The sequence below is a fragment of the Ascoidea rubescens genome (genome assembly GCF_001661345.1).
Source record: "Ascoidea rubescens DSM 1968 unplaced genomic scaffold ASCRUscaffold_11, whole genome shotgun sequence".
Classification (NCBI taxonomy): Eukaryota; Fungi; Ascomycota; class Saccharomycetes; order Ascoideales; family Ascoideaceae; genus Ascoidea; species Ascoidea rubescens.
Genome location: NW_017962923.1, coordinates 303,238 through 329,149, shown reverse-complemented (window position 1 = coordinate 329,149; position 25,912 = coordinate 303,238). Strand labels below are relative to the sequence as shown.

Genomic DNA, 25,912 nt, shown 5'->3' with positions numbered 1-25,912 from the left:
TTATTTTCTTGAATCTCTAATTAGATCATTGAAAGGATTTCTTTTCCGTTTTTTGGTTAAACCAAATTTATTTAGAAGTTTTTCATTTGCATTTTTTCTTTTATTTTTATCATTTTTTTTTTTGGGCTTTAAATATGAATATGAATCTGAATCTGAATCTGAATCTGAATCCGAATCCGAATCTGAATCCGAACTGGACTCAAATTCGCTACTTGAACTATCAAGTTGTTTCTGCTGAGACTTTTTTGGTAAAATAATTTCCTTACTATCTCTAACACTTGGAATACCACGTTTAGCTAGATCTGCTAAACTACTTAAATTTGATCTAGGTCTTTTTATGACATTAATATTTTTGAGTTGCAATTCATCATTGACTTGTTTTTCGATTGTTCCGGATTTTTCTTGGGATGAGTTTAAATCAGCGTTTTTGGTCTTTTCATTTTTTCCTTGATCCGCATCTAAGTTTTCATTATCTGATAAGGAATCCTTTTTTTGTGACAAGGAAAGAAAACCAGCAGCTATAGAAATCGGAATTTTTGAAGCAGAGATAATACGCCTTGCGTTGTTGTTTTTACCCAATGCATCACTTTCATTACCCGATGACAGAGAATTAAAATCGGAATCAGAATCAGCATCAGAATCAACATCAGAATCAGCATCAGCATCAGAATTAGAACCAGCATCGGAATCAGTACCACCGTCAACATTCACGTCTGAATCAGAGCCAGAATTCAAATCGGAATCAGAACCAGAATCAGAATCTAAAGCTGAATTAGAAATATTTTCGAAGTTTCCATCAGTGTCTTTATCTGATCCATTATTGTGCCTTTCACTCAAAAGTTTATTGAGGTCATTTTCGCCAAGAAAGTTATCATTTTTAATAGTATTAATGCTCTTCTCATTTTTTTCATTCTTCAAATTCATAGAATTTTTTTGACTTTCATTAACTTTAAAATTAGCAGCTTTATCTTTGGTTTCCATTTCCGTTTCCATTTTTTTTTCATTTTGATTTTTATTAGAATCTTCTTTTTTTCTAGAAATAATTGAATCTAATAACTCACCATTAACGGCTATATCTCTGTTTAGATCTGGTGCATTTAATATAGTTCCATTTACTTTATTTAATATCAGATCATCAATTTTATTATCTATAGAGTCCTTATTTGAAGCAGCTTCTGAAGTATTGAATGATATTTTTTTTTTCTCAATGTTCTCAATTTTAGCCTTTTTCTCTTTTTGTTTATTTTCATTTTGGGAAGGAACTTTTGCAATCAAAGTGTTATTATCATCGTTTAATGTATTATTATCATTTTCAATTTTTTGTATATGCAAGGATGTGTTTGAATCATTTCCAATTGCATCATCTGTTATGCTTTTTAGCTGATGATGCATGGTAACAATAGAGGTTTTATTGTTAGTCAATTTTTCTTGATCCAATGAAACTTTTTTATCGATTATACTGGGCAAAATATCATTTTTTTTGTTTTGTGGTTCAGTTTTTGAAATATCTTGCTTCCCACTAACAATAATCTTTTCAGATATAAGATTACTAAATTCATGTTTATTAGAGTTTTCAACATTTAACGTTGATGCAGCTTTAGAGTTTTGAATAGAAAATTTTTCTTTAATTGAATCTTCAGTATTATTTTGAGAATTTTTAATTAAAATTTCATCGATCGAATCATTTGTAGTGTTTGCTTTTAGTTTTTGATTTATTATGGAGTCTGTTTTGGATTGAAATTTTTTTGGGGAATTGAAACTATTTTTTATAGCATCAGAAGAAATTAATTGATGATCTAACAATTTTTTAGTTTTCGAATTTGGAGTGGAAGAACTTAAAATGTTAAAATTTTGGGAAAATTTTGATTTATTGATATGCAATTGATTTTTACTAAGTTGAAAAGAGGAGTAGACATTGCCTGTATTTTTTTCAAAATTATTATTTTGAGTAGAGATAGAAGTTTGATATGAGTTCTGAATAGTTGATTGTGAATGATTATCACAATTATTTATAGTAGTATCATTGATCTGTTTAATATCTTGAATGGTACTATTATCATTGTTATTGTTGATATTGTTGATATTGTTAGTTATATCATTACCAAAATTATCATCTTCATCTTGAGAATTCAGATTATCAGTTGAATTATCTGAAATATCAGAGTTCTGATCTTTATGAAGAGAGTAGGATAAATCTCTTTTATTTGGAGTAATTGATCTTCTTGGATTAACCGGGAGATCAATAGGAGGAGATAATAAGGTTGAATCATTAAAGGAGCTATTATAGACTGACTGATCATGGATATCATTAGATATGGTTGAATTTGAGACATATTTTGATGAGTTTGGTAATTTTAACATGCCAGAAGTGATTCTTTTACTTGAAGGAGAAGTTATTGGTTTCTCAAGAATTTGGGGAGTTTTCAAATTTTTATAAGATGATTTTTTATTTGAGATAATTGAATTGGAAGATATATTGTCTTGTGAAGAAGAAAGTTTAATTTTTTTAATATTATGGGGATAACTCAAACGTTCCCAAACGGTTGTAAAATTTGAATAGTTTGGGATTGAAAGAAATTGATCTAGTTTTCTTTTATTATTATCATTATGATGATTATTGAAATCAATTGAGGATAAATCATTATTTAGTAAGATTTTAACAATATTGTTGTCGTTACTAAAAATTTGGGATATTAAATAATCGGGGTCTAAATCGTTATTATGATTATCTTGCACTCTATTGATGATAAATAAATGTTCTGAGGGATATAGTTTTAAAAAATGAGATCTAATTTCAATTGATAATTGGTGCAAAGTTATCTTTGAATCAGTCAAATGAAGAAACTTTCTTTGGAGATTGAAATTTGGGATGAGAGAATTTGAGATATTAATAGTGGGGTCATTATTTGATATATTTGATATATTTGATATATTTGGGACAGCATTTGCACTAGGTATAGAATTGAGTAAACCAGAGGAGCTGAAGTCGTTGTTTGTTGGAAGAAGATTATAATTTTGACGAAGAGCAGTTGAATTAACAGACAATGAAGAACAGTCATTGGATTGTTCAGCAGAGAAAGAAGTAAGGGGAATAATAATCACTTGTAGTTTAAACATGACGAGCATTAAGTTTGGATCAAAACCAGGTAAAATGTGATTTAAAAAACAAATAAAGTTATTGTTTCATGAGTAGGAGATGCTTTTTTTTTTGTATTTCTCTTTTGTATTTCTCTTTTGTTGTTGTAATTCTTTTACTCCTTTTGCTTCTGCTGTTTCTGCTGTTTCTGCTTCATTTGGTTGTAATTTCTTCAGAGTAATTTTTTAAAAGGTCGGAAATGAGCGAAAAATCACAGGGCCGGTATTCACGTGGTGTTTTTTGAGTTTTTGCAGTGTGTGGTGTGTGCTGGATGTGTTTTCGAGTTGCGATGGAGCAAGTTTCAAGTAACAAAATGTAAACATTAGAGTAGGATATATCAGAGGAGATGGACAACATAAAATTAATAAGAGAAAATAGATAAAAACGAATAAGAAATTAATAAAACAAATATCAAAAGTATATGAAAAAAGTAAAAAATGTAAAAAATGTAAAAAAATGTAAAAAAATGTAAAAAAATGTAAAAAATGTGGAAATTAAAGTAAAATTCAATCAATTGACAATCTGGGTCTGATAACATCAGCTCTGGATGTTGGCTTTTGATTTAATTCAATCAGATCCATATGTCCATGATGAATATTGGAATTGAAGTGAGGAGGTTTGTAGTTGGAGTAGTTGTTAGATTTGTCATTTTGTACAATGGTGTTAGATTGGTTAGAATTGTTGATATTGTTGATGTTGTTGATATTGTAATCATTGTTATAATTGTTGGAGTTATTATAATTTTGAAAATTGTCGTTATCATTATTATCAGTGATAGCGCTATTGTGATCATTATCATGATTATCGTGATCGATTTTAATTAATTTTGATAAGATTATATTTTTTTGAATAAAAACAGACCATGATTTTGATATGAAGGGCTTTAAGCCTTTATTAAAGTTCAGGATGATTTTTAACTGAAAGAAAATAGTTAAAATTAGTAGAAAAATGGAGAAGCTCGCAAATACAGTTAAGGATTTTCTGCCTGGGTAGTATTCACCAGGTTTTGTATCACTTGTGTATATTCGAACTAATTTAAAGATTAAAAAGGATAGGCCTAATAGTTGGAAGAATAGATTGAATAGAGATAGTTTAAAGAATTCTAAACAAGAGGCAAGATCAGAGGAAATTAGGATTAATATACTGAGGGGGATAACAAGGCTAGTTAGAATGATTTCGACGATTGGATTCTTTAGGATGATTAGAAACTGAATGGTGAAAACTGGTATGAAAAAGCCATCTAGATATAGTAAGGTTCTAAAAACCTGGAAGTTTTTCAAGAAAATTTTGAATTCGATTGAAGCGCCTATTTTTTTAAAATTATACCAATTGAATTCTGGTTTAATTTTTAGAAAAAAAATTAGGGATTGAGATAGTAAGACTGAAGAGGATATGCAAATGATTGCAATTGAACAAGATTTGACAATGATTTTATGAAAGGTGTTTAGATTTTGCTCTAGATGAGTTTTTAGTTCGTAGAATTGGATGCCTGAATAGATTAGCATGCAGGATAAAAATATAATGAGTAGGAGGATTTGAATATTTGATTTAAATTTTAAGGAAGTTATGGTTAGAATGACTTGATAAAATTCTGAACAAATAAATAAAGAAAGGTATGTTAGTATTGCTCTCTTTTTAAGTGTTTTTTGAGTATTGTTTTCGATATAGTGAAGATTGAAGATAATTGACATTGTAATTTGAAGGACGAGTATGATGATGGCACTTGATAAGGATATTAGGAGGAAAAGAATAGTATAAAAATGGGTTGAAAAAGATAGTTTTGAATTTAACGTTAGTTTTGATTTTAATTTTGAGGACCAGTTTTTCTTTTCAGAAGAGATGGAGGATGGAGGATTGGATATGTAGACATTCAAGTTGTTGTCAGTAATGTTCTGATTGATATGCAGATTAGTATTAGAATCGTTGTTGTTAGGATTGTTGTTGTCATCCAAAATAAGGTTTTTTCTATCGATGTGGTTGATGTTGGAGTTGGAGTTGGAATTGGAATTGGAATTGGAATTGGAATTGGAATTGGTTAAATCAACTTGGCTTGGATTTGCAACCAAGTTTGTGTTTGAGTTGTAAGTGGTTAGCTGGTAGTTGTTGGGAGAAGAGTATATGGGCTGTAGGGAGTTGCCAGTGAGGAGGTTGGTGTTGTTGAGAGATACAGTGGGGTGGAAGAGAGAGTAGTCGTCGCTGGACACCACAGGAGCCAACGAGGTGTCGTTGGGAACAGAGCTGGGAGGAGGGTTGTTGCTCTCGATGAAGGCATGGAGATCTAGCTGGTCGATTCTGTCTAGCAAGGAGGAGGCATTACTGTCTGTGTCAATGGTGGTAGTGTTGTTATTGGTGGTGTTTGTGTTGTTATTTGTGCTGTTGTTCGCGTTGGCAGTGTTGCCACTGGTGGCAAAGAGAGTGCCGGGGGTGTAGTGGTCGCGGGACATTGCAGCAGAAACAGCAGAAGAAGCACACGCAGCAGAAGCAGCAGTAGAAGCACGTCTTCAGCCCTGCCCTGGGCGGCTGGCGGCACGTGATCCAAACACCAGTAGAATGATGTGCTTTGATCACGTGCATGGCGTGTTTCCTTTTTGTTTTTGTTCCTTTGTTTTTTGTTTCTTCTTGTGCTGCATTTACTGCGTGTGCCTCTTCTGCTGCTGCTGTCTCTGGTGCTGTTTCTGTTTCTGCTGGTGCTGGTGCTGCCGTTTGTGCTTTATGGACATCGACATCGATGACGACAACTCCATGTCCTATGCCTCCACTGGCTGGGACAACCCGGATGCTAATCCCTTCTTTTACAACAAAATCATCCAAATGTTCAACATCAACGATGTTGAATTTGAGGACATTTTCAAACTCGACTTCCAGGACTTTGATTCTTTTGACCCAATTCACGCTGTCATTTTTGTCTTCAAGTACACTTTTAGGGACAGATTGTTTGATCCCCCTTCCATTGGCACCTACTACTACAATGACTCCTCAAACGATTACAAATCCGAAAACAACGATATCTTTTTCATCAACCAAATCAACAACCCCATCAACAACATCCTCCAAAACAACGTCCTGTTCAATCTCGCTAACAGCTCGCCAGATTCTCTAAACATATCCAACAACAACTACTTCTTTAAAAATAATAAAATCACTTTGATTCAAACCATTTTAAATGTCCTCTTAAATTTGGACCACAAAATCAAACTAAATCCAAACTTGCTTTTCTTTAAAAATTTAATTAACCAATTAAATTACTACTCAAATAACAAATTTTATCCAAATTTGTCTCTTTTAATTGACTTTTATAACTCAATTACTTCAGCTGATTCAAATACCCCTGACGAACCAAAAACCCCCATCATTCAAGATCTATTTGATCAAATTAATTCAAATGATCTTGAAAATGATGAATCTATAGACAATCTACACTTTGTAGCCTTTTTCAAAAAAAATAATCAAATCTTCGAACTAGATGTTCTAAAAGAAGCCCCAATCTATCATGGTTATTTGCCTTTAAATACAATCTCAAATTCTGAGCTTGATCAAAGATCAATTAACAAGCTTTTCTACAACTCCCTAATTAGCATCTTGAAAGCAAAAATAAATCACTTTAACAATTTTCAATTGTTCAAAAATTTCGAAAACGAAATTGAACACTACTATTTCGACAATTATTTCAAAAACCAACACCAACTAAGATTCAAACTATTAGCGATCGTTCCTGACCAATTATCCTTTTTAAAAAACTTGAATGATGAAATCGGTTTGCAAAATAAGTTATCAAAAATAAAAAATGATCAAATCTTATACAATAATATCCAAAACAATACCGACTCCACCAATTATATCAACTTTATCTCTTCTTTAACTCGCAAGTTTCTTGCAATCAACAACAACATCCAATGGGACTCCTTCAAACTCAACTTTAACCAATCAAACTCCTCAAATTGTAACTTCAGTCCCTATTATACCCTCAACGACTTTAAAAAATTCAACCCAAATAAAATCAAGTCTATCGATTACATCACCTATCATAATGCCTATGTTTCTCATTTCCATCACCTTTATTCTCCCTTTATCACATTTAATAATATCCCTACCACCAATATCAATACCAATATTAATTCTACTATTAGCTCTACTATTAACTCTACTATTAACAGTCAATATGATATCAACTATAAATGTTATATCCCAAATGTAGTCAATACTAATGACGATGATAATAATTATCAAGATAATCAAGACAACCGAGATAACCAAAATAATCGAAACAACCAAGATATTCAAGACTATCAAGATTATCAAGTTAATCAAAACTATCAAGCTGACCAAAATTATCAAGTTGATCAAAATATTCAGGTTAATCAAGATTATCAAAATTATCAAGCTGATCAAGCCCATCGAAATTATCAAGCTGATCTAGATAATTTGTATCTTAAAAATATCAGAATCCCAAAAATATCGGCCCCTATTAATTACCATAATGAAACTAAAATCGAAAATGCCAATCAATCCAGCTTTATAGATCATTACAACAATAACTTTATTAATAGTACCAAAGTTGTCCCGGAAAATAACTACATTCTTAAACCTAATCATAACCATAAAGTCTCAAATCATAATAAACATATCTCAAAAGGTTCTTTCAAAAAATACATTCCTCTTGTTATTGTTAAACCTAAAACCCCAATTAAAAAACCTTTTCCATTAGTTATTATAAGCAATAAACATACTAATGATAATAATTCAATATCTACATCACCTAAAAAAATCAATTTAAATCGCGAATCCCAATCCCAATCTCGATCTCGATCCAAATCCCAGTCTCAATCTCAGTCTCAACCTCCCTCTCAATCTCCATCCAAATCAAACTCTGGTTCTCAAGCTACTTCTTCAGATGAATCAGATAAAGATTACATTCAATTTGATTCAAATTATGTCACTTTTGTTGATGTTTCTCCTTCTGTAGAGGAAGAAACTACTCACAATAATCCTTCGGTCAATGAGGAGACTACTCAAAATAATTCTTTCGCCTCAAATGAAAATGCTTATAGCAGATCCAAAAAAAGGATTCAAAGACTTTATAGAAGTAAAAGAAATTAATCATATTAAAAAGATTATTTATTGATAATCTTAGTTCTGTGGCTTTATTATTTTTATTTCTTCAATTATTTTTATTTCTTCAATTATTTTTATTTCTTCAATTATTTTTATTTCTTCAATTATTTTTATTTCTTTTATCACATTTATTTCTTTTATTACTTTTATTACTTTTATTTCTTTAATTTTATTTTTTCACACAGATAGTTTCCTTTATTTCTTTTTCTTCTTTACTCACATACTTGGATTTATTTTTTTGTAACTTTTATTTCATACATATCTAATCATTTATAAAACAGCACAAAGAGAATTTTATTTTAGCAACACAAATCACAAAAAAAAAGACAAAAACAAGAAAAAAGTGAAATCTATAAAAGACCAAAATATTCTTTTTATCTTTTTTTTAACATCATTTATATTTACATTATTTATATTTTCTAATTACATTTTAATAAATTTAGTGAATTTAACAAATTTCTATTCAAATTTTTATATTATTATATAGTTATATTTTATGATTAATGTTATGGCAGCAGAATCAATTAAAAACCCAACTGGATTAAAATCTTGTGAGATTGAAGATAAGTTGACAGATCATGATAAACTTATTTTTTCTACGATTTTTAACAAAGAGGCAGCTGGATTATCTGCGAATTTAGACGAAGATAAAGGTGAATTTAATGATAGTGATGAAGGGAAGAGGGAGGCAAAAAATGAATGTGGTTATAATGAACACAGTTATAATAAACACAGTTATAATGAATATTTAGAGAGTAATCAAGTTAATGGAAAAATTTATAAAGAAAATGGTGTTGAGATTGATTTAAGTTTATTTCCAGATGTTAATATTTCGTCGATTGAAAAAATTGAGAAATTTGAAGGTATTGAAAAACGAGCTATAAAGAATATTGAAAATTGTGATGTGGATAATGAAAAGATTTTAAAGGATATTAATAATGAAGAATTATCTATAGAGGGATTTATTAGTACCAATGTTAGTAAAGATATCAATTTGACAAAAATTCAAGAGAGTATAGAAATATTGGAGGAAATATTTGAAGATGAGGAAGGTGAAAGTTATGGATCAGTTTTTAACAATTTAGCGCAAATGAAGAGATTATATTTGCATTTTCTTGAAAAAGAAAAAGAAGAAAAAAAAGGAAGTAGTATATTGGAGATGAGGAAATTGGAAAGGGATATTTTGAATGATTTGAAAAGAGCAATTGAGTTGACATTACCAAAAGAGTTGAAAAGAGATGAAATGAATGAAAGAAATAATCAGGGTATTATTGAAGAGTTGCATTTACAACAATGTAAAGTGTCTAAAATGCAAAGTAAAGTTTTATCATCAGCGTATTTACAATATGCTACAATGTTAATTTGTAAATCTGTGAAGATGGAAGAAGATAAGGAAGAACAAATGAAAATCGAGAGATTAGCTAGTGAGTATATGTTTATTGGAGGAATGTTTGGCAATGAGATATCCAAGAGGGTTTCAATGAAGATTAATCCCTATGGGAAGTTGTGTGGAGATATAGTCAAAGAGGCTATTATCAATGAGTATACAGATGAATGAAAAGAAAAAGAACAAAAGGGATTATATATTAAAGATTAAAGATTAAAGATTAAAGATTAAAGAGATAAAATCTAGCAGAGCGATCATAAGATGGTTTTGTTGTATCAAACATACTATTTGTTCTTCTATGATGATAAAGGGGAAAGGATCGCCAATTAAAATCACCAGATCTTTGTAGAGAAATATCAAGAGATTTAGCTAACGATTTAATATTCCAAGAATCATAAGGTTCGCCATTAAATAGAGATATTACTAGTTTATTATTGTTACTGTTATTATTATTTTTATTGTTATTAAATTTATTTAATAAATTAAAAAATTGTTTACAATTTTTGAAAAGAGATAGTAGAAAAAGTTGATGTTGATGAATATTTTTCTTAAAATCTTTTATTCCATTACCAAGATGAGGAAAATTGAATAAAATTATATTGCTGTTGTTATTTTTATTTTTATCGTTATTGTTGTTATTATCATAATCATAATCATTATTATTATTATTATTATTATTATTATTATTATTGGTAAAAAAATTTAATAATAAAGATAAATTTTTATCATTCAATTGAGATTTAAAAGACTGGATTAAATTAGTGCAGTCGATGTTAAGAAAGAAGTTTTTATTTAAAATAAAATTAAAATCATTGATTAATTGGTTGTAAATAGATGGGAAAGATTTAAAATAATTTTTCAGTAAATCGTCAGTAGATTTTTCAAAAGAAGAGAGGATTAAATTGTCAGGAGAGGCGATTAGACTTGATTTTAAAAGCGATAAAGAAAAAGAGAAGTCGCCCTCACCAATTAACAAGATCTTATCGTTTTTTTGGAAAGGAATAAAAATTTGAGAAGATTGAATTTTTTTCTTTTTGGTAGGATGGGGAGGAGAGACAGCAGAAGAGTTTTTGAGAGAGGCTTGATGAAGAAGTAGCTTTGCCTTCAAGCCGGAAGGGTTCTTGTGAGAGCGAGGACGACCCTTGAGTTTTCTGGCCATGAAGCAAAAGCAGCAGAAACAGCAACAGCAACAGCAGCAGTGCAGCGAAAGAACCATGGAGGTTATCGAGTGGAAAAGGATATATTTTCTCAGGGCGCGGGCCAATCAGAGCGTGGTTGGGAGCAGAGACAGCCCATTGGAAGTTATTGCCTGGGCATATAAATAGGCTCAGGCCTGCCCTCGAGCCTGGGTCCTCTCTTCGCCTGTTTTCGCCGCTCTTCTCGCCCATGCCTCCTGTGCTTCTCCTGCTTCCTGTGCTGGCACTTCCCCTGCTTCCTGTGCCTCCTGCCGTTACCCGTAAGTCAGGGCCCAGTGGGTCTGCTCTGACTAATGACGCTGACTAATCGTGTGCTATATAAGCGATGCTCTGCTCTGCTCTTGTTCTCTCTTGCTCTCACTTCCTTCTTGCTCCATCTTCTGCCAATTCGCATTTTTCCCACTCAATTCTGTCCACTCAATTCATATTCTACTCACTCGATTCATATTCTTACGATGGTCAAGGCTATTGCTGTTTTAAAAGGCACCGTTGGTGTTGGTGGTGTTGTTACCTTTGAACAAAACTCCGAAAACGAACCTACCAAGATCTCCTACAAAATTACTGGAAACTCTCCCAATGCCTTGAAGGGCTTCCACATCCACGAGTTCGGTGACAACACCAACGGCTGTACCAGTGCTGGTCCTCATTTCAACCCTTTCAACAACACCCATGGTGCTCCAACCGAAACTGTGAGACACGTTGGTGACTTGGGCAACATCAAAACCGATGCTCAGGGTGTTGCCACTGGTGAAATTTTCGACTCCTTGGTAAAGCTCATTGGCCCCACCTCCATCATCGGCAGAACTGTTGTTGTCCACGATGGCGAGGACGACTTGGGCAAGGGAGGCCACCCTGATTCCTTAAAAACCGGAAACGCTGGCGGCAGACCTGCCTGTGGTGTCATTGGCTTTGCCGCCTAACTCAATGGCCGCTGCACTGCCCCTCTATAGCTCTCATAGCCTGTAGTTCTAATATACGCTTTTTTTTGTCTCTTCTGCTGCCTCTGCTCTTCTCCGGCTCCTCTTACTAATCCCCCGCCTGCCATTCATCCCCTGTCACGTGTATTTTCAGCCTTGGACAGCAAAAAGACTCTGCTGTGGTATTCCCAGCTCTTGTTGCTTCAGCTTCCTCTCTTGCCTCTTCTTCTGCCTCCCCATCCTCTTGTTCTACTGCCCTATAGCTCAAGTCGCTTCTTTTGCCTTCTTGTCAATTATTCCAACTCTTAATCCACTTCCTGTTTAATTCCGCCTCTCTATTTTGCTTTTTCTTTCTTTCTGGCTATTAATTATTCTATACATTTGTAAATCAATTCAAACCAACTCAAATCATGGACGTTAGAAGAGGAAACACCCAAATTAGAAAACAAGCTGCTGCCAACACCGACAAACTCAAAAATGCTATAAGCTTAATCCAGGTTCCCTCAAAGCCTACTGACAGCCCAATTAACAATTCAATTCTCACTGACCTAAAAAAGGATCTAACCTCTTATACCCTTGACGATAAAACCTATAAAACTAATCAAAGAATCGTAAACACTATCCCTCCAATTGCTTCAAAAATACCCACCACCAGTCAAGTCTTTATGACAAATGGTCTTCCCAACCACGAATTCATTAAAGAACACTTCAAAAGAGAAGGCAGACTAAATGAACCAGACTTGATCAAAATCATTGAAATGGCTACTAAATTCCTACAAAGTGAACCAAACTTACTAGAAGTCCCTGCCCCTGTCACCGTTTGCGGTGATGTTCATGGCCAATACTTTGATTTAATGAAACTATTCGAAGTTGGTGGTGACCCTAAATCGACTGCCTACTTATTTCTTGGTGACTATGTTGATAGAGGCTTCTTTTCTATAGAATGTCTCGTCTACCTCCTATCCCTAAAACTAAATTTTAGGAAAACCTTTTGGATGCTCAGAGGTAACCATGAATGTAAACACCTAACTGACTTCTTCACCTTCAAAACTGAATGCTTACACAAATACTCAATCAACGTCTACAACGCCGCTTTAAACTGTTTCAACTCCCTTCCATTAGCTGCTATAATGAACAAACAATTCTTCTGTGTCCATGGCGGCTTGTCCCCAGATTTAAGATCTTTAGATGATATCAGAAAACTAAACCGTTTTAGAGAACCTCCAACAAAGGGCTTGATGTGTGACTTACTATGGGCTGATCCTTTAGAAAATTATGACGATGATGTTAATGATAGACTATATATCCCAAATCCTGTCAGAGGCTGCTCTTATTCTTTTTCCTATAAAGCTTCTTGTCAATTTCTAGAAAATACAGGCTTATTATCAATTATTAGAGCCCATGAAGCTCAAGATGCTGGCTATAGAATGTATAAAAGAACTAAAACAATGGGCTTCCCTTCTCTATTAACAATGTTTTCTGCTCCAAATTATTTAGACAGCTATAATAACAAAGCCGCTGTCTTGAAATATGAAAATAATGTAATGAACATCAGACAGTTTAATGCTTCTCCCCATCCTTATTGGTTGCCCCATTTTATGGACGTCTTTACTTGGTCCTTGCCATTTGTTGGTGAAAAAGTCACTGATATGTTGGTTTCTTTATTAAACATTTGCTCTGAAGAAGAATTGGAAGAAGAAACTTTATTTGCCCAAGGCCAATCCATTACTGATGTTGTTAATGACATTTCAATCCAACATCAAAAACAAAAAGAACAACGCAACTTTCAACTAGATCAATCCCAATTTAATAACAACTCCCCCGATGAAATCTCGAAAAAATTACAACTACGTAATAAAATTATCGCAATTGGTAAAGTTTCAAGAATGTATCAAGTCTTGAGAGAAGAAAGTGAAAATGTTCAACAACTAAAAGATATTGCTGGTGGCTCATTACCAAAGGGAACTTTATTAGCCGGCTCAGCAGGTTTGAAAGGTGCTTTGCATACTTTTGAAGAAGCAAGAAAAGCTGATTTACAAAATGAAGCAATGCCTCCAAGTAACGAAGAGCTAAGAAGAAGAGCCACTGAAAAAGAAGTCCGAATCAAACGAAAGGTAACTGATGAAGTCTCAAAAGACCAAAGAATTCAAAGAATCGCAAGATCTCTTTCTCGATAATCAATCAATCGGTCAATCAATTAATTAATCAGTCCAATCATTTGAAATGGTTGCAAATTTTCCATCAAGTGATTTTTATAAAAAACTATTTCACTTATTTTTATATTTTACACTTTACTCTATACTTTTTTACAAATTTTTTTTACGATTTTTAACTTAATTTTTAATTTCCAATTTTCAAGTTTCAATTTTACATTTTACATTTTACATTTTACATTTTACACTTTACACTTTATATTTTAGTATTTTAGATTTTAGATTTCACATTTCACATCTCACATTACTGCCTGATTTATCTATTGTTTTGCTCACTCATTACTGTCCTTTAGGGCTCTTCAGGGCTATGACCGGCTTTTGCAGTTCACATCCGAGGGTTGCCTTTTTAAAACACGTGCTCACCTCTCGGCACCGAAAAAACTTCTTTTTTCAGCTCCACAAAAACAACAGAGGCAGAAAAACCGGCAGCAGCAGTTGCAATTCCAGCACCAAATACACCACCATCGACTTCGGCAGCAAGAGCCAGACACAGATTAGCACCAGCAGTTGTGGTTTCTTTGATATGCTGATTCAACGTCTATCCCCCTTTAAAAGACTGCTTTTGTCTTTTAAAACATCAACTTCGAGAATCTTTGCTATACAATCTCGAAACATTCATTTGGTTCCTGATCTTCCCAACAGAAATCAATGGTTCAAAAATGGAATTCCAAAATTGTACTCAAAAAGAGGTTTTGAAATAGCTTGGAAGGATTACCAAACTTTTTTGACAATGAATCTTTCAATGTTAACAGCACAGACTCACTATGAGTTTAAAACTCCTTTGAAAATTATCCTAACTGCATCAAAGGACTCTTTAGATTCTGAGATCTTTCATTACGCTTCTCAAGCCTTTAACAATCATTTTTTTTTCACTCAGCTTTTACAAGATTCTAATGAAACCACCAGGAGTAAAAATTTACCTTCAAGATTTTTTTTGAAAAAATTAAAAGAAAATTCAAATTTCAATTCTATTGAAGATTTGAAATCTCAAATCATCCAAATTGCAAAAAATAATCTAGGTAATGGCTGGATCTACTTAATTGAAGATAAAAATAAATCACTAAATTTATATTTCTTAAATAATGATGGTACTCCATTTTTAAAAAAAAGATTTCAAAATTTCAATCTTTCTGGTCCAATTAATATTCATCAATTTCAAGATTATGAAAATTTGAAAATTTCAAATACTGAAAATCATAGTAGTGATTTTGATCATGTTTTGCCTGTTTTATCAATATCTCTATGGGATTACAGTTATTTATATGATTACGGTCTAAATGGAAGAGAAGACTATATCAATTCTTTATGGAATTTAATTGATTGGTCACTTATAGATTCAAGATTATTCAAACCTCTTTGATTAATTTTTCACTCAATCTTTTATCTATTTTATTTATTTATTGTATATAGTCTTTTTCCTTTTATATAATTATAATTCAATATAAATTCGTTCATCTTCACATCTTACCCCTTTAAATTTTTGACTATTCTTCTTAGCTCTTTCAAATCTGTGTTAATATCCGGAAAAATCTTATATTTTCCTAATAATCTAAATAACTCAATTCTATTTTTTTGATCAATATCGTCGATAGGTTTCTCTTCGTTTTCTTCAGAATCCTCGCCATCAACTCGCTTCAGTTTTTTGGATTTTGAATCCTCACTATTTGATTGCTCAATATTCTTGATTGGACTAAAAATCCCAAATATCGTGGCTCCAATAACAAATACAGAAAATGTAGTTAGAAGTGGTGATCGGTTTCTATTTAAAAACCCATTAATGTTTATTCCCATTTGTATTGTTGTTCCAAATGATGAGTAAATAAAAGCAAAAGGTCATAATAATTGCCACAGCAAACAAAAAAAACAAAAAAACACAATATTATATTACCGACATTTAATTTTCTTTGTGACTTCAGTGCAGAATAAACTTCGATTATTCGATTGTTATATAGTTTATGAAAACAATCTATAGTTTGTAGCGTCCAACCATCTGCCATCTAAAATCTAATATTAGAGTAAGTGTAATGTAATGTAACTAATAAACAAATATATATATATAAACAAATACGATCTAGAAAAAAAAAATAATTCAATCCACAAATAAAAACAATCCTATAAATTCAAGTAAGACATACCATCATCTAAATCTTTGTCGTCCTCAAATAAACAAAAACTAGGATCAATATCACCTTTAGGAAACATAGAAACCAAACTATTATCAGGATTTGCAAAATCATTACAATCATCAAAATTTACCATTTCATTGGATGATGATGGAAGAAATAGATCTTCAATAGCTCCAGTCAGATTTTGATACAAACGAGTTGAACATGCTGGTGAACCAGAAAAAGAATTAATGTTTATATCTTTCATTACATCAAAAAAAATTTCACCTGAAGTGGTTTTCATATTAAAATTCAAATTGTTGTCAAGATTTGAAATATGAGCATTGAAACTTCTAATATCAAGGTGGTTGGAATGTTGAGGTTTTTTAGTAACGTCAATGTCATGATTATCAATATTTTTATTATCAACATTGTTATTATCAACATTGTTATTACCAACATTGTTATTATCAGTATTACTATTATCAGTATTACATTCATTGGTGTTAATAGAGTTACTATGATGAAAATCAGTAATTGGAGCGCATGACAAATGCCTCGTTTTTCTTTTTTTTGAAGATTTTCCAGCTAAACTTGACGATGAAGTTGAAAGAATTCTTTTTGTTTTGTTAAAAGGAGAAGGACTTTTAGATACCACCTTTTCAGTTGAAGAGTTTTTTCTTTGAAATGAATTTATGAAATTTGAATCCATGGTATGTTTACTTTGATTTCCTGTTGAAGAACTAGCACTATCCCTTTCTAACATATATTTATAGTTAGTAAGACCATAAAATATCATTGGTGTATTTACATCTTGAACCATTGGTTGCGAAACAATTTGACCAGACTGCAGCTGTGATTTATGATCGTTGTTTGATTGGTTTTGAATTTGAGATTGGGTAAATTCTTGAAGATCAAAGAGTGGCAATTGACTGGGTTCAACTCGAGTGTGATCCTCAGTTGTAAGTTTATAATCAGTTTTAGATAATGATTGTTGCACTTTGGCTTTGTCAATTTGAACATTATATTTATTGGATTGGTAGGAAGCCTGTTGCGTAGCATAATCTTTCAATTGAGATAACAATACATTCGAAGAAGTTTGATTTGCATTTGAGCTCAGAGAAACAGTTGGATCATCATCTCTCATTCTTATTGCTTCTTCAAGTGAAGGAGGTGGCCCTGAAAATAAAGAATTTTGTGATACCTGTGATTTTGAATTTTTGCAATTTGATTGGGAACTTTGAATCTGAGAACGATCAATAAGATTGGAATCGTTTGATTGGCCTTTTTCTTGAAGCCTCTGACTAGAAAATTCTGGCTGTTTTAAACCCGATCTTTCTATTTTTGATATTTTTGATTGTTTTTCTTGTATTTCTAATTTTGTTGTCTTCGTCTCCTGTGTTTTAATTTCTCCAGTTTTTTGTTTTATTTCCAACAACTGTTTTTGTTGAATTTGAAAATCCGATTTGTTCTTTGTTGAAGAAGATTTACTTTCTTCAATTTTTTGTTTTTCATTGTTGAGTTGCATTAATTGAGAATTTGGCAGCTTTTTCTGAGTCTCTAACGGTGGGTGTAACTGTGATTGATGTTGATCTGATTGTTCTTTTTCTTTTTGTTTTTTCTGCTTGTTTTTTAATAAGTCCTTATTGTTCATATCTAAAGCAGGCAAACTTTCTACATTTTGCGTTTGTTTTTCTGTAGAATCATCTGAAGTTTCGTGGTTTTCAGAAGATATCAGAATTTGTTCATCATTGTTCTCATTTTCAATATTCTTTTTATGAACAACCATACGAGCAGTTCGTGGTGATGGTGAAGTAACTTTGTCTGGATTATCTGATTTAGAGCGATTATCTTTAGGGACCTCAGTTTTGGAATTATTCAGAATAACTATGCATGTTTCATGAATAATTTCTGAATCTTTATTAGATTCTGTTAGATTTTTATTAGATTCTGTTAGATTTTTATTAGATTCAATCAGATTTTTATTAAGTTCAACAAAAGCTTTAGATTGTAATTCCTGAGATGAAACAGCGTTATTTGGTGGATGATTTTGCAAAAATTGACTTGGTGCACCCATATAATGAAAATTAGGAAAAAAATGAGGTTGTGTTCCCATTATCATAGGCTGTTTTTGTGCGTGTGAAAATTGCATCTCTGAATGTAAAGGCATATAAATAGGATGAACAGGAAACGATTGTCCTTGTCCCTGTAAATTTGGTGGAATTTGAGCATGAATTAAAGGCTGTTGGTGCAGCATCATTAAGGTGGGGATATATGCAGCATCAATTCTATGTGATATTGATGGTGTAACTGGCATGTTAGGATATCTCAAGTATTCAGCAGGTTTCTGCTGGTTTTTATCGGTAGATATATTATCAATTCTGACATCTTGAATGGAACAGGTAGAACTCAAAATTGGACTTACTAGAGGACTATTCACAGGACTAGGACTATCATAATTTACATATTTCATAAGTTCTGTTGGAGGCGCAGGTAATATTAAAACCGGTTTACATTTTATATTAGAGGTTTTTTCAATCATAGTTTTATTGTTTTTTGGGACAATTTTAACCCTTTTTTTTTTAACCAGATTGCCTCTTCTACCGTTTCCAATCTTTCTTTCAGACTTGATATTATTGCTATTGTTTTGTTTATTTCGAATCAGTTTATTAGAGTTTATTTTTGAAAAATTTTCAAAAGCAGTTAAAGTATTAATACACTTATTATTATCATTAAGATTGATTTGTGTTTTATTAGAGTTATTTAAAGAATAACCATTATCATTATTGTTATTGTTATTGTTATTGTTACTGTCATTATTCTCTGTATTAGCGTTTTTATTGTTATGGCTTTGATCATTAAAATTATCACAATTATTATTTTCATTTTTATTATCGTTGTCATTTTCATTAATATTACTATTATAACTGGTAGTATCTTTTAAGTGGTTTTTTATTTGAAGAGTTTTATTATTCGAGGCTTTTTGGTCATCATTAAATGTCGCACTGCAAGGTTTGTAAATGGTTCGAAAAGAAACAGTTTCAGGCGCGATGCTGCTAATATTATTAGAAATACCACCAGAGTTTTGAACAATAGTGATATCAACTGAGTTACCGCTGTTCTTATCAATAGTTATGCCAGAAAATTTCTCATCATTCAGATTTACGTTATTATCACTTCTCTGAACGATATTGGTAGTTTCATCAGTGGTGACATGAAAATCAGTATTTTCTAAATTAATATCAATTATATCAATTTTTGAATTGTTGATGACATTTTTTGAACTTTTTTCATTATTTTTATTGCTTTGATCCCAATTTTTATCATTATTGGTACCAAGACCATTATCTATCTTATTTGAATCTTTGTTTTGAGAATAAATTGCGTTTCCAAGAATTGTTTTATCTTTACTATTTTTTATATCAGCAATTGTGCTATTGTTATTTTTTCCGTTTTCATCATTGTTTATGAATATATTATTATTTTCATAAATTAAATCTTTACTACATAAGTTTTCTTTCTTGTTTACCAAATCACTATGATCATTATTTAAATTCAATTTGTGACTTGAATTAATATTTTTACTTTGATTCATGCTATCTTCTAAATTATTATCAATTGTTTGAACTCTAATATTTTGGTTAATTTTACTTGATAATTTATTTTTATACATTGTTGTCTTTAAATAAATACTTTGATTTTCCTCGCATAGGTCAACAGTAATATTATCATTATTTGCATCGGTCAGTATTTTAAAAATGTGATCAGCATCACCAATATTGGTATTTTTTAGCACCTCGTTATTATAATCACCGTTTTTTTTGTTTTTGAAAGACAAGGTATCATTAAAAGCCTCACTTTGGTTAAGATTATTTCTAATAACAAGAGAATGATTATTAGAATTGTTTCTTTCGCCAGAGAAATTGGCTTGCAAATTAACCTCCGGATTTTTAAGAACTTTCTGTTGAGAAATGTCATTTTTGGTTTCAGCATAAGTTTTATTAGTTTTTGAAATTAAATGATCATCATCTTGTTTAGTAAGATCAATTATCAAATCTCTACAAGAGTGAACCAGTATAACATCATCTGAGCCAAACACTGTGTTTTCCGTTGTCTTGTTTGAATGAAAACTGTTTTTAACTAATCTATTGTCGTCTTTAGTGCTTTTGAAACTATGCTCTTTGTTTTTCTGAGGGCTGGCATGAATTATTAAATCTTCCAATAAAGAGCTTTTGGGATGAATTTCATCAATAGACAAATTTTCATCCAGGAAATCTACCAGATTCAGCAGTCTTTTGGAAGTAGAAGAAACTTCTGGCCCATCCTTAAGATAATCAATTTTATCAGAGTTTGTAAATAATAATTGGAACCTTGTCCACCATGCCTCCAATGATGTTGGTGTTTCGTCATTAGTATCAGGATTGTATGATATCCGAGACAATGTTTCCGAATTAAACTCCTTTTTAAGTTCAACGTTAAATATTTGAAAATTTGGAATGGCCAAAAATTGGCTTTCTGCCCAGTTGTCGACATCTTGGATAATATTGTTTTCATTAGAATCCTCTTTATTTTTTTGCTTGCAAATTTCATTAACTTTTGGAAATACATGTTTTTGGCAATTATAAGCTTCCTGTTTTTCAGTTTCAAGTTCTGTTGCTATTTGCACTTCCGTTTTTTGAGTGTTCTTCATTTCTTGTAAGCCCCCGCCTTTTTTCTCAGTATGAGTTAACACCTCTAATTTATCTTTAGATTTACTGTTTTCAAGAGAAATTTTCGTTTTAGTATTTTTTAAATTTTTAAATTTGATTTGGTCAGTTACTTTTTCGTTATTAGTCATCTGGCTAACATTTTCTTCAACAGTGGCTTTTTCGACATCCTCTTCAGCTATTCTATCTAAAGATTTTGCAAAAATATTTTTATTTTTTATCAATGTTGGAGATGAATTTGAAGTCAGAGGTGTGAGAGGCAACAGAAGATCAGTTGGAATTTTAATAGGAACCTCCCCCTCAGCTAATAAAGATTTGGCCGTTTCTACCATGTTTTTGTCAATCAAATGTTTGTAAAGATAAACAAGAAATAATTGTTTTGGATCCTTTGCCGTAGTATCTGAAACAATAGCCTTCCTCGTAAAATTATCAACATCAAAGTCATCAGGGCAATTGTTAAGCGAAGGAATTAGTTCATTGGAAGCCATGGAAGTAAACAAGGACATATTCTCAAAAGGTGCTAAATCATTCAAAAAATAGCCCGAATCATTTGAACTTTCTTTTTGGTTATTATTCTGGTTGATTGATCCCAATTTTTCTGTGCTATTTGTAGTATGCTTGTTTTCTTTTCTATTTTTAAAAAATTCACTGAAATTTGCATTTGAATTATTTAAATCCTGAACCACACTTTCTTTTTGAACTTGATTTGAATAGGTAGTAAACGGGTTTTCGAAAAACCCAAAATTCATATCCAAATTCTCGCTAGATTTTTCTAAATTTATGTTCTTATTAGAAAAAAAAGCATTATGATTAAAACTAATAGTATCAAGATCAACACCAGAATTCATCAATGAATTATTATAAATGTTAGCTATAGTGTTTAAAGAGGGTGGAGAAGAAAAGTTTAGATTTAAATTTATATTGTTTAATGGATTCATATAGTTAAAAAAGTTAATATCAGAACCATCAACACTGTTTTTATTAGAATTTTGAACATTAATATTGTTATAGTCATTTGAAGGCTTGGAATAGGAATTAACTAGCTCAGAAGGTGTCCCTGTATTTACCACAGTATTATTATCACCTAGCTTAGAAAAAACATTTTCAGAGTTGGAATTTGCAGTTAGATAATTAAAACAATGACCATTACTGTTGTTTGATATGCTAATATTATCACTATGTTTATAAATATTTTTTGCGTTTGTTAAGGTATTTGAAATAGAAGAAACATTTGCTTGTTTAATCACATTTATTTCATCATTTAAAAGTGAAGGGTTTATCGGATGGATTATGTTTATATCAGATGATTTGTTGTGTGTTTGGCAATCATTAATACCATTTAATGTTGAAAAACCATTGTTATCAAAAAATAAACCATCAATATTGGGATTGAATATTTTTTGGTTATCAGAAACACTGTGATTGCTTTCAATACCTTCAAACTTTGGATTTTTGTAATGGTTTTGGGCATTCAAATCATTTAAATTACCAAAATATTCTTGGATACTAGGAATAACCTGATGGTCGTGATCATTTGAGATTTCAGTATTCTGATTTAGTTGAATATTTTGATTGATTTGTGGGTTTAAATAATCACAAAAACCATAACTTATCTGAGTATCTTTATTATTTTGAACAAATCTATTTTGAGTAAGGTGATTTGCTTGAAAGTTTTGATTAACACCAATATCTTGATTTCCATTTGTGCATTGGATGGCACTAAAAGTATTTTCATGATTACTTGTGTTTTGATTAGATTTGTTAAATTGTTCACTATTTTCAACAAGCTCCAAAGCTTGTGAATCAACAACTCTTTGATATCTACCGATATCTTTGTTTTTTTCAATTTTTTTATTTAGCTGACTCTTTTGATTGGATTGCAAGTCAGCGTTAATTTTAACGCCGGCATTGACTTTACTATCAGCATTTTCAACTACTTGAATAATTTGTTTGTTTTTGTTTATTTCATTATCAGTAGTTTTTTGATTGGAACTAGGACCATTAATTTTATCATTTTGAATATTTAAGTTATCTTTATTGTTGTTACTATTTTTTTGATTCTTGATATCTCGAACGGTTTTATTTTGAATCAGCAAAAGCTTTTCTTTGTCTTTTTTTAACTTTAGGTTCTTTAAACCTTCCTGCTGAAGAACAGTGAATTTTTTTAATTTAAAGACAGGACGAGAATTATTAATGAAATTATAATCATTCTTTTTAGGTCTATTCGTAAAATGCAAGCATTTACTTGTGTCTTGGTTAAAACCGGATTCTCTTCCCTGGTTTTGAGCAGTCCCTGAATTATTTTGGCCTGAAGCACTTGAAATTTTTTGATTGGTTTGAATTTGAGTTTGGGTTTGGGTTTGTTCTTTAGAATTAGTATTAGATTTAGAATAAGGTTGGAGTTCAGACTCTTTTTCTGGCGAGTTTTGAGATCTGTTTTGAGAAGATTTTTGTGAATTGGATAATTTTTTAGACTTTGATTTGGAATTTAAATTCGAAGTTAAATTCAGTTTAGTTTTGATTTTAAATTTGAATTTAGATTGAGGTTGAGATTTAGGTTTAGGTGTAAGTTTAGATTGAGATTGAGATTGAGATTTAGATTTAGATTTGGTTTTGGTTTTGGTTTTGGTTTTAAATTGGGTGCTATTATTTGAAGGAAAAACACCTTGATCTTGAGTTTTGGAAGAATTAACATTAGCATGTTTTTTTGTTGATTTAATTTTAATAGATGCTAATTCTGTCTGTGGTAGTTTATTAGAACAAACTGTTTGTGTTTTATTAGTCAACTCAAAATTAATATTTTTGGGAAATTGATTAAGTAAATTTTGAGACAAGTCAAGAGTACTGCTTAAGCTTTCAATTTGATTATTTTGATTGTTTTGATTGTTTTGATTGTTTTGATTGTTTTGATTATGGTTGGTTATTTGATCAGTTGTAATAACTTTCTCTGGTTCAACCGGAGTATTTTGATTATAAAAATTTTGTTGATAAATTTGATTATTCGTTAATTGATCAATTGGATAGCGATTTAATAAAATGGGTTGATTAGATTGAGTATTTTGAGTGTTTTGAATGTTTTGAATATCGTAAGATAAATTGTTTAAATTGTTTGTTTTTTGAAAAGCCTGAGATTCGCTTAGATAATAGGACAGATAATCATTTAGAAAAGAGTTTGAATTTAATCCTAAATTCTGATTATTTTGTAAATTAAAGTTTGCAATAGTATTGGAAGGATCACTCAGATTTACATTTACATTTTGAAGAGGATAGACTGAGAAAAAATCAGACTGTAAAGAGTTACTGCTATTATTATTATTATTATTATTATTACTATTATTATTATTATTACCAGTTTCACTAGTGGATAAGACATTATAATTACAGTTTTGTTGATTCATATTAACAGGGTCGCTTGTTTTGTTTTGTTTATCATTGTCAATAAGGTTTTTGGCAATATTGGAGCTCACCAACAGCTCAGTTTGAGTTGGATTAGAAAAGGACTTAATGGGCAAATCATCTTTTAAATTTGAGGTGGAATCGGGTTTGCTTAATGTTCTCAATAATGCTTCTTGTGCAATCGTATGTTGATAGATTTCTTGATTTGTTGGCATCCCTCGGTTATACAAAAAAGGAATATTAGCAACTATTTCATCCTCTATCATTTCTTTTGTTTTAATGTTAGAAGGTTGTTTTTTTTTGCTATTTGGCAAAACTGCAGTTTTTTGAGATATATTTGAAGTATCAAAATTCTTGATGTTTTCATAGTTGGGTTCTATGTTCATACTTGGTACAAGTTGCATAGGAATATCCATATTGTTCAAATTTAACTGTATAAAAGTATTAGGTTCCAAAGAACTATTAAAACTATTGATATCTTGCAGGTTTACAGGAGTTGTGTGAGTTGCTTTAAAACTTCCCATTTCAGAATCAATAGCAGTTTCTGGAATAAGATTATTTTGCATATTTTCAAATTTGTTACTGGTGTTCATTTGATTCATTTGATTCATTTGATTTATTTGATTTATTTGATTTATTTGATTTATTTGATTTATTTGACTCATTTGACTCATTTGATTCATTTGATTCATCTGATTCATCTGGATTTGATGGTTTAATATATCAATTGGTGGATTAGACGAAATTAAATTGTTAGGAGTCAATTGGTTAATGTTTTGCTCATTTGTGATTGGTTTTGAAATATTGAATTGATTTGCGTTCAGGGCAGAATAATTTGAAAGAAAATCTTGTTGATTCATATTTTTAGATTGAATAACAAGATTTATATAGATTTGATTTCAATGAATGAAAAATAAAATAAAAATAATTGATAAAAAATTGTTTTAAAAATTAATGAAAATGAAAGATGAAAATAAAAGATGAAAATAAAAGATGAAAATGCAAAATGCAAAATATAAGAATGCAAAAAATAAATTGAATGCAAAATTTGAGTAAAAGTAATGAAAGGATAATGACTAAGAATGAAAATGAAATAAATATAAGATTTAATACTTAAAGGTTTTTCTTTATTGGAGTTTATAGTTTTTGAATGAAAGAATCTCAAAATAAAAAAGAAATAATAATAATAATAATAATAATAATAATAATAATAATAATAATAATTATAATGAGAACAGAATAAAACAATACCGAGAATAATTTGATTGGATATTGAGATTGAATTTAAAAATGCAAAAAATAAAATTGGAATTGGGAGGTGGTGTAAATAAAATATTTAAGGTATTTGATAAATCCTAAAGTAATAGGCAGTTGGAGTGACTTTATCAGAAAGTATGTAGTAAGCAAGTTTAGACAAAGTTATGTTAAGAACTTGCAGCTCTTCAAGTCACTGAGAATGAACAATAAAATTTCTACAGCACAGGAAGTCGAAAGGGGATGAGGCGACAGATTAGAGGTAATTGGATCCAATTGGTTAAACTGGATGGCAGACAATATAATATAATCACTTATAATATAGCTAGACAGGGTGCCTTGAGTGTATTTTGGAAATTATCTTAACAAGAATAGAAAGAAACACTGCGAGTAAATAAATCCAAACCAATCTAGAACGAAACAGTTCATATTATATACTTTTTGCTGAAATTGAATTGTCGAACAAAAAAGAAAGGTGTCAAAAACTTAC

The 25,912-nt window shown here is 30.9% G+C and overlaps 10 protein-coding genes across 10 annotated transcripts; 5 read left to right on the top strand and 5 right to left on the bottom strand.

Annotated features, from left to right (window-relative positions):
* Positions 1-3,117, bottom strand: ASCRUDRAFT_9300 (uncharacterized protein; the record flags this gene model as incomplete). The annotated part of the gene is made up of 1 exon (XM_020195116.1): positions 1-3,117. One exon carries the CDS (start codon positions 3,115-3,117, stop codon positions 1-3), a length of 3,117 nt encoding a protein of 1,038 aa, XP_020045942.1.
* A 473-nt stretch (positions 3,118-3,590) lies between these two features.
* Positions 3,591-5,580, bottom strand: ASCRUDRAFT_14673 (uncharacterized protein; the record flags this gene model as incomplete). The annotated part of the gene is made up of 1 exon (XM_020189240.1): positions 3,591-5,580. One exon carries the CDS (start codon positions 5,578-5,580, stop codon positions 3,643-3,645), a length of 1,938 nt encoding a protein of 645 aa, XP_020045941.1. The 3' UTR covers positions 3,591-3,642.
* Positions 5,581-5,848: 268 nt separating this feature from the next.
* ASCRUDRAFT_9298 (uncharacterized protein) lies at positions 5,849-8,233 on the top strand (the record flags this gene model as incomplete). The annotated part of the gene is made up of 1 exon (XM_020195115.1): positions 5,849-8,233. The coding sequence occupies one exon, from the start codon at positions 5,849-5,851 to the stop codon at positions 8,231-8,233; it is 2,385 nt and encodes a 794-aa protein (XP_020045940.1).
* A 523-nt stretch (positions 8,234-8,756) lies between these two features.
* ASCRUDRAFT_71581 (uncharacterized protein) lies at positions 8,757-9,806 on the top strand (the record flags this gene model as incomplete). Its single annotated transcript, XM_020191965.1, has 1 exon — positions 8,757-9,806. One exon carries the CDS (start codon positions 8,757-8,759, stop codon positions 9,804-9,806), a length of 1,050 nt encoding a protein of 349 aa, XP_020045939.1.
* A 49-nt stretch (positions 9,807-9,855) lies between these two features.
* On the bottom strand, positions 9,856-10,794 carry BMT5 (25S rRNA (uracil2634-N3)-methyltransferase; the record flags this gene model as incomplete). Its single annotated transcript, XM_020194679.1, has 1 exon — positions 9,856-10,794. The coding sequence occupies one exon, from the start codon at positions 10,792-10,794 to the stop codon at positions 9,856-9,858; it is 939 nt and encodes a 312-aa protein (XP_020045938.1).
* A 492-nt stretch (positions 10,795-11,286) lies between these two features.
* Positions 11,287-11,751, top strand: SOD1 (superoxide dismutase SOD1; the record flags this gene model as incomplete). Its single annotated transcript, XM_020195114.1, has 1 exon — positions 11,287-11,751. One exon carries the CDS (start codon positions 11,287-11,289, stop codon positions 11,749-11,751), a length of 465 nt encoding a protein of 154 aa, XP_020045937.1.
* A 138-nt stretch (positions 11,752-11,889) lies between these two features.
* On the top strand, positions 11,890-14,069 carry ASCRUDRAFT_76986 (serine/threonine-protein phosphatase 2B catalytic subunit). Its single transcript, XM_020193687.1, has one exon. The coding sequence runs from the start codon at positions 12,159-12,161 to the stop codon at positions 13,923-13,925; it is 1,767 nt and encodes a 588-aa protein (XP_020045936.1). The 5' UTR covers positions 11,890-12,158; the 3' UTR covers positions 13,926-14,069.
* Positions 14,070-14,484: 415 nt separating this feature from the next.
* Positions 14,485-15,321, top strand: RSM26 (mitochondrial 37S ribosomal protein mS42; the record flags this gene model as incomplete). Its single annotated transcript, XM_020190768.1, has 1 exon — positions 14,485-15,321. The coding sequence occupies one exon, from the start codon at positions 14,485-14,487 to the stop codon at positions 15,319-15,321; it is 837 nt and encodes a 278-aa protein (XP_020045935.1).
* Positions 15,322-15,425: 104 nt separating this feature from the next.
* On the bottom strand, positions 15,426-15,752 carry ASCRUDRAFT_9292 (uncharacterized protein; the record flags this gene model as incomplete). The annotated part of the gene is made up of 1 exon (XM_020195113.1): positions 15,426-15,752. One exon carries the CDS (start codon positions 15,750-15,752, stop codon positions 15,426-15,428), a length of 327 nt encoding a protein of 108 aa, XP_020045934.1.
* Positions 15,753-16,050: 298 nt separating this feature from the next.
* On the bottom strand, positions 16,051-25,028 carry ASCRUDRAFT_71575 (uncharacterized protein; the record flags this gene model as incomplete). Its single annotated transcript, XM_020191964.1, has 2 exons — positions 16,051-16,073; positions 16,097-25,028. The coding sequence occupies 2 exons, from the start codon at positions 25,026-25,028 to the stop codon at positions 16,051-16,053; spliced, it is 8,955 nt and encodes a 2,984-aa protein (XP_020045933.1).
* Positions 25,029-25,912: the final 884 nt, after the last annotated feature.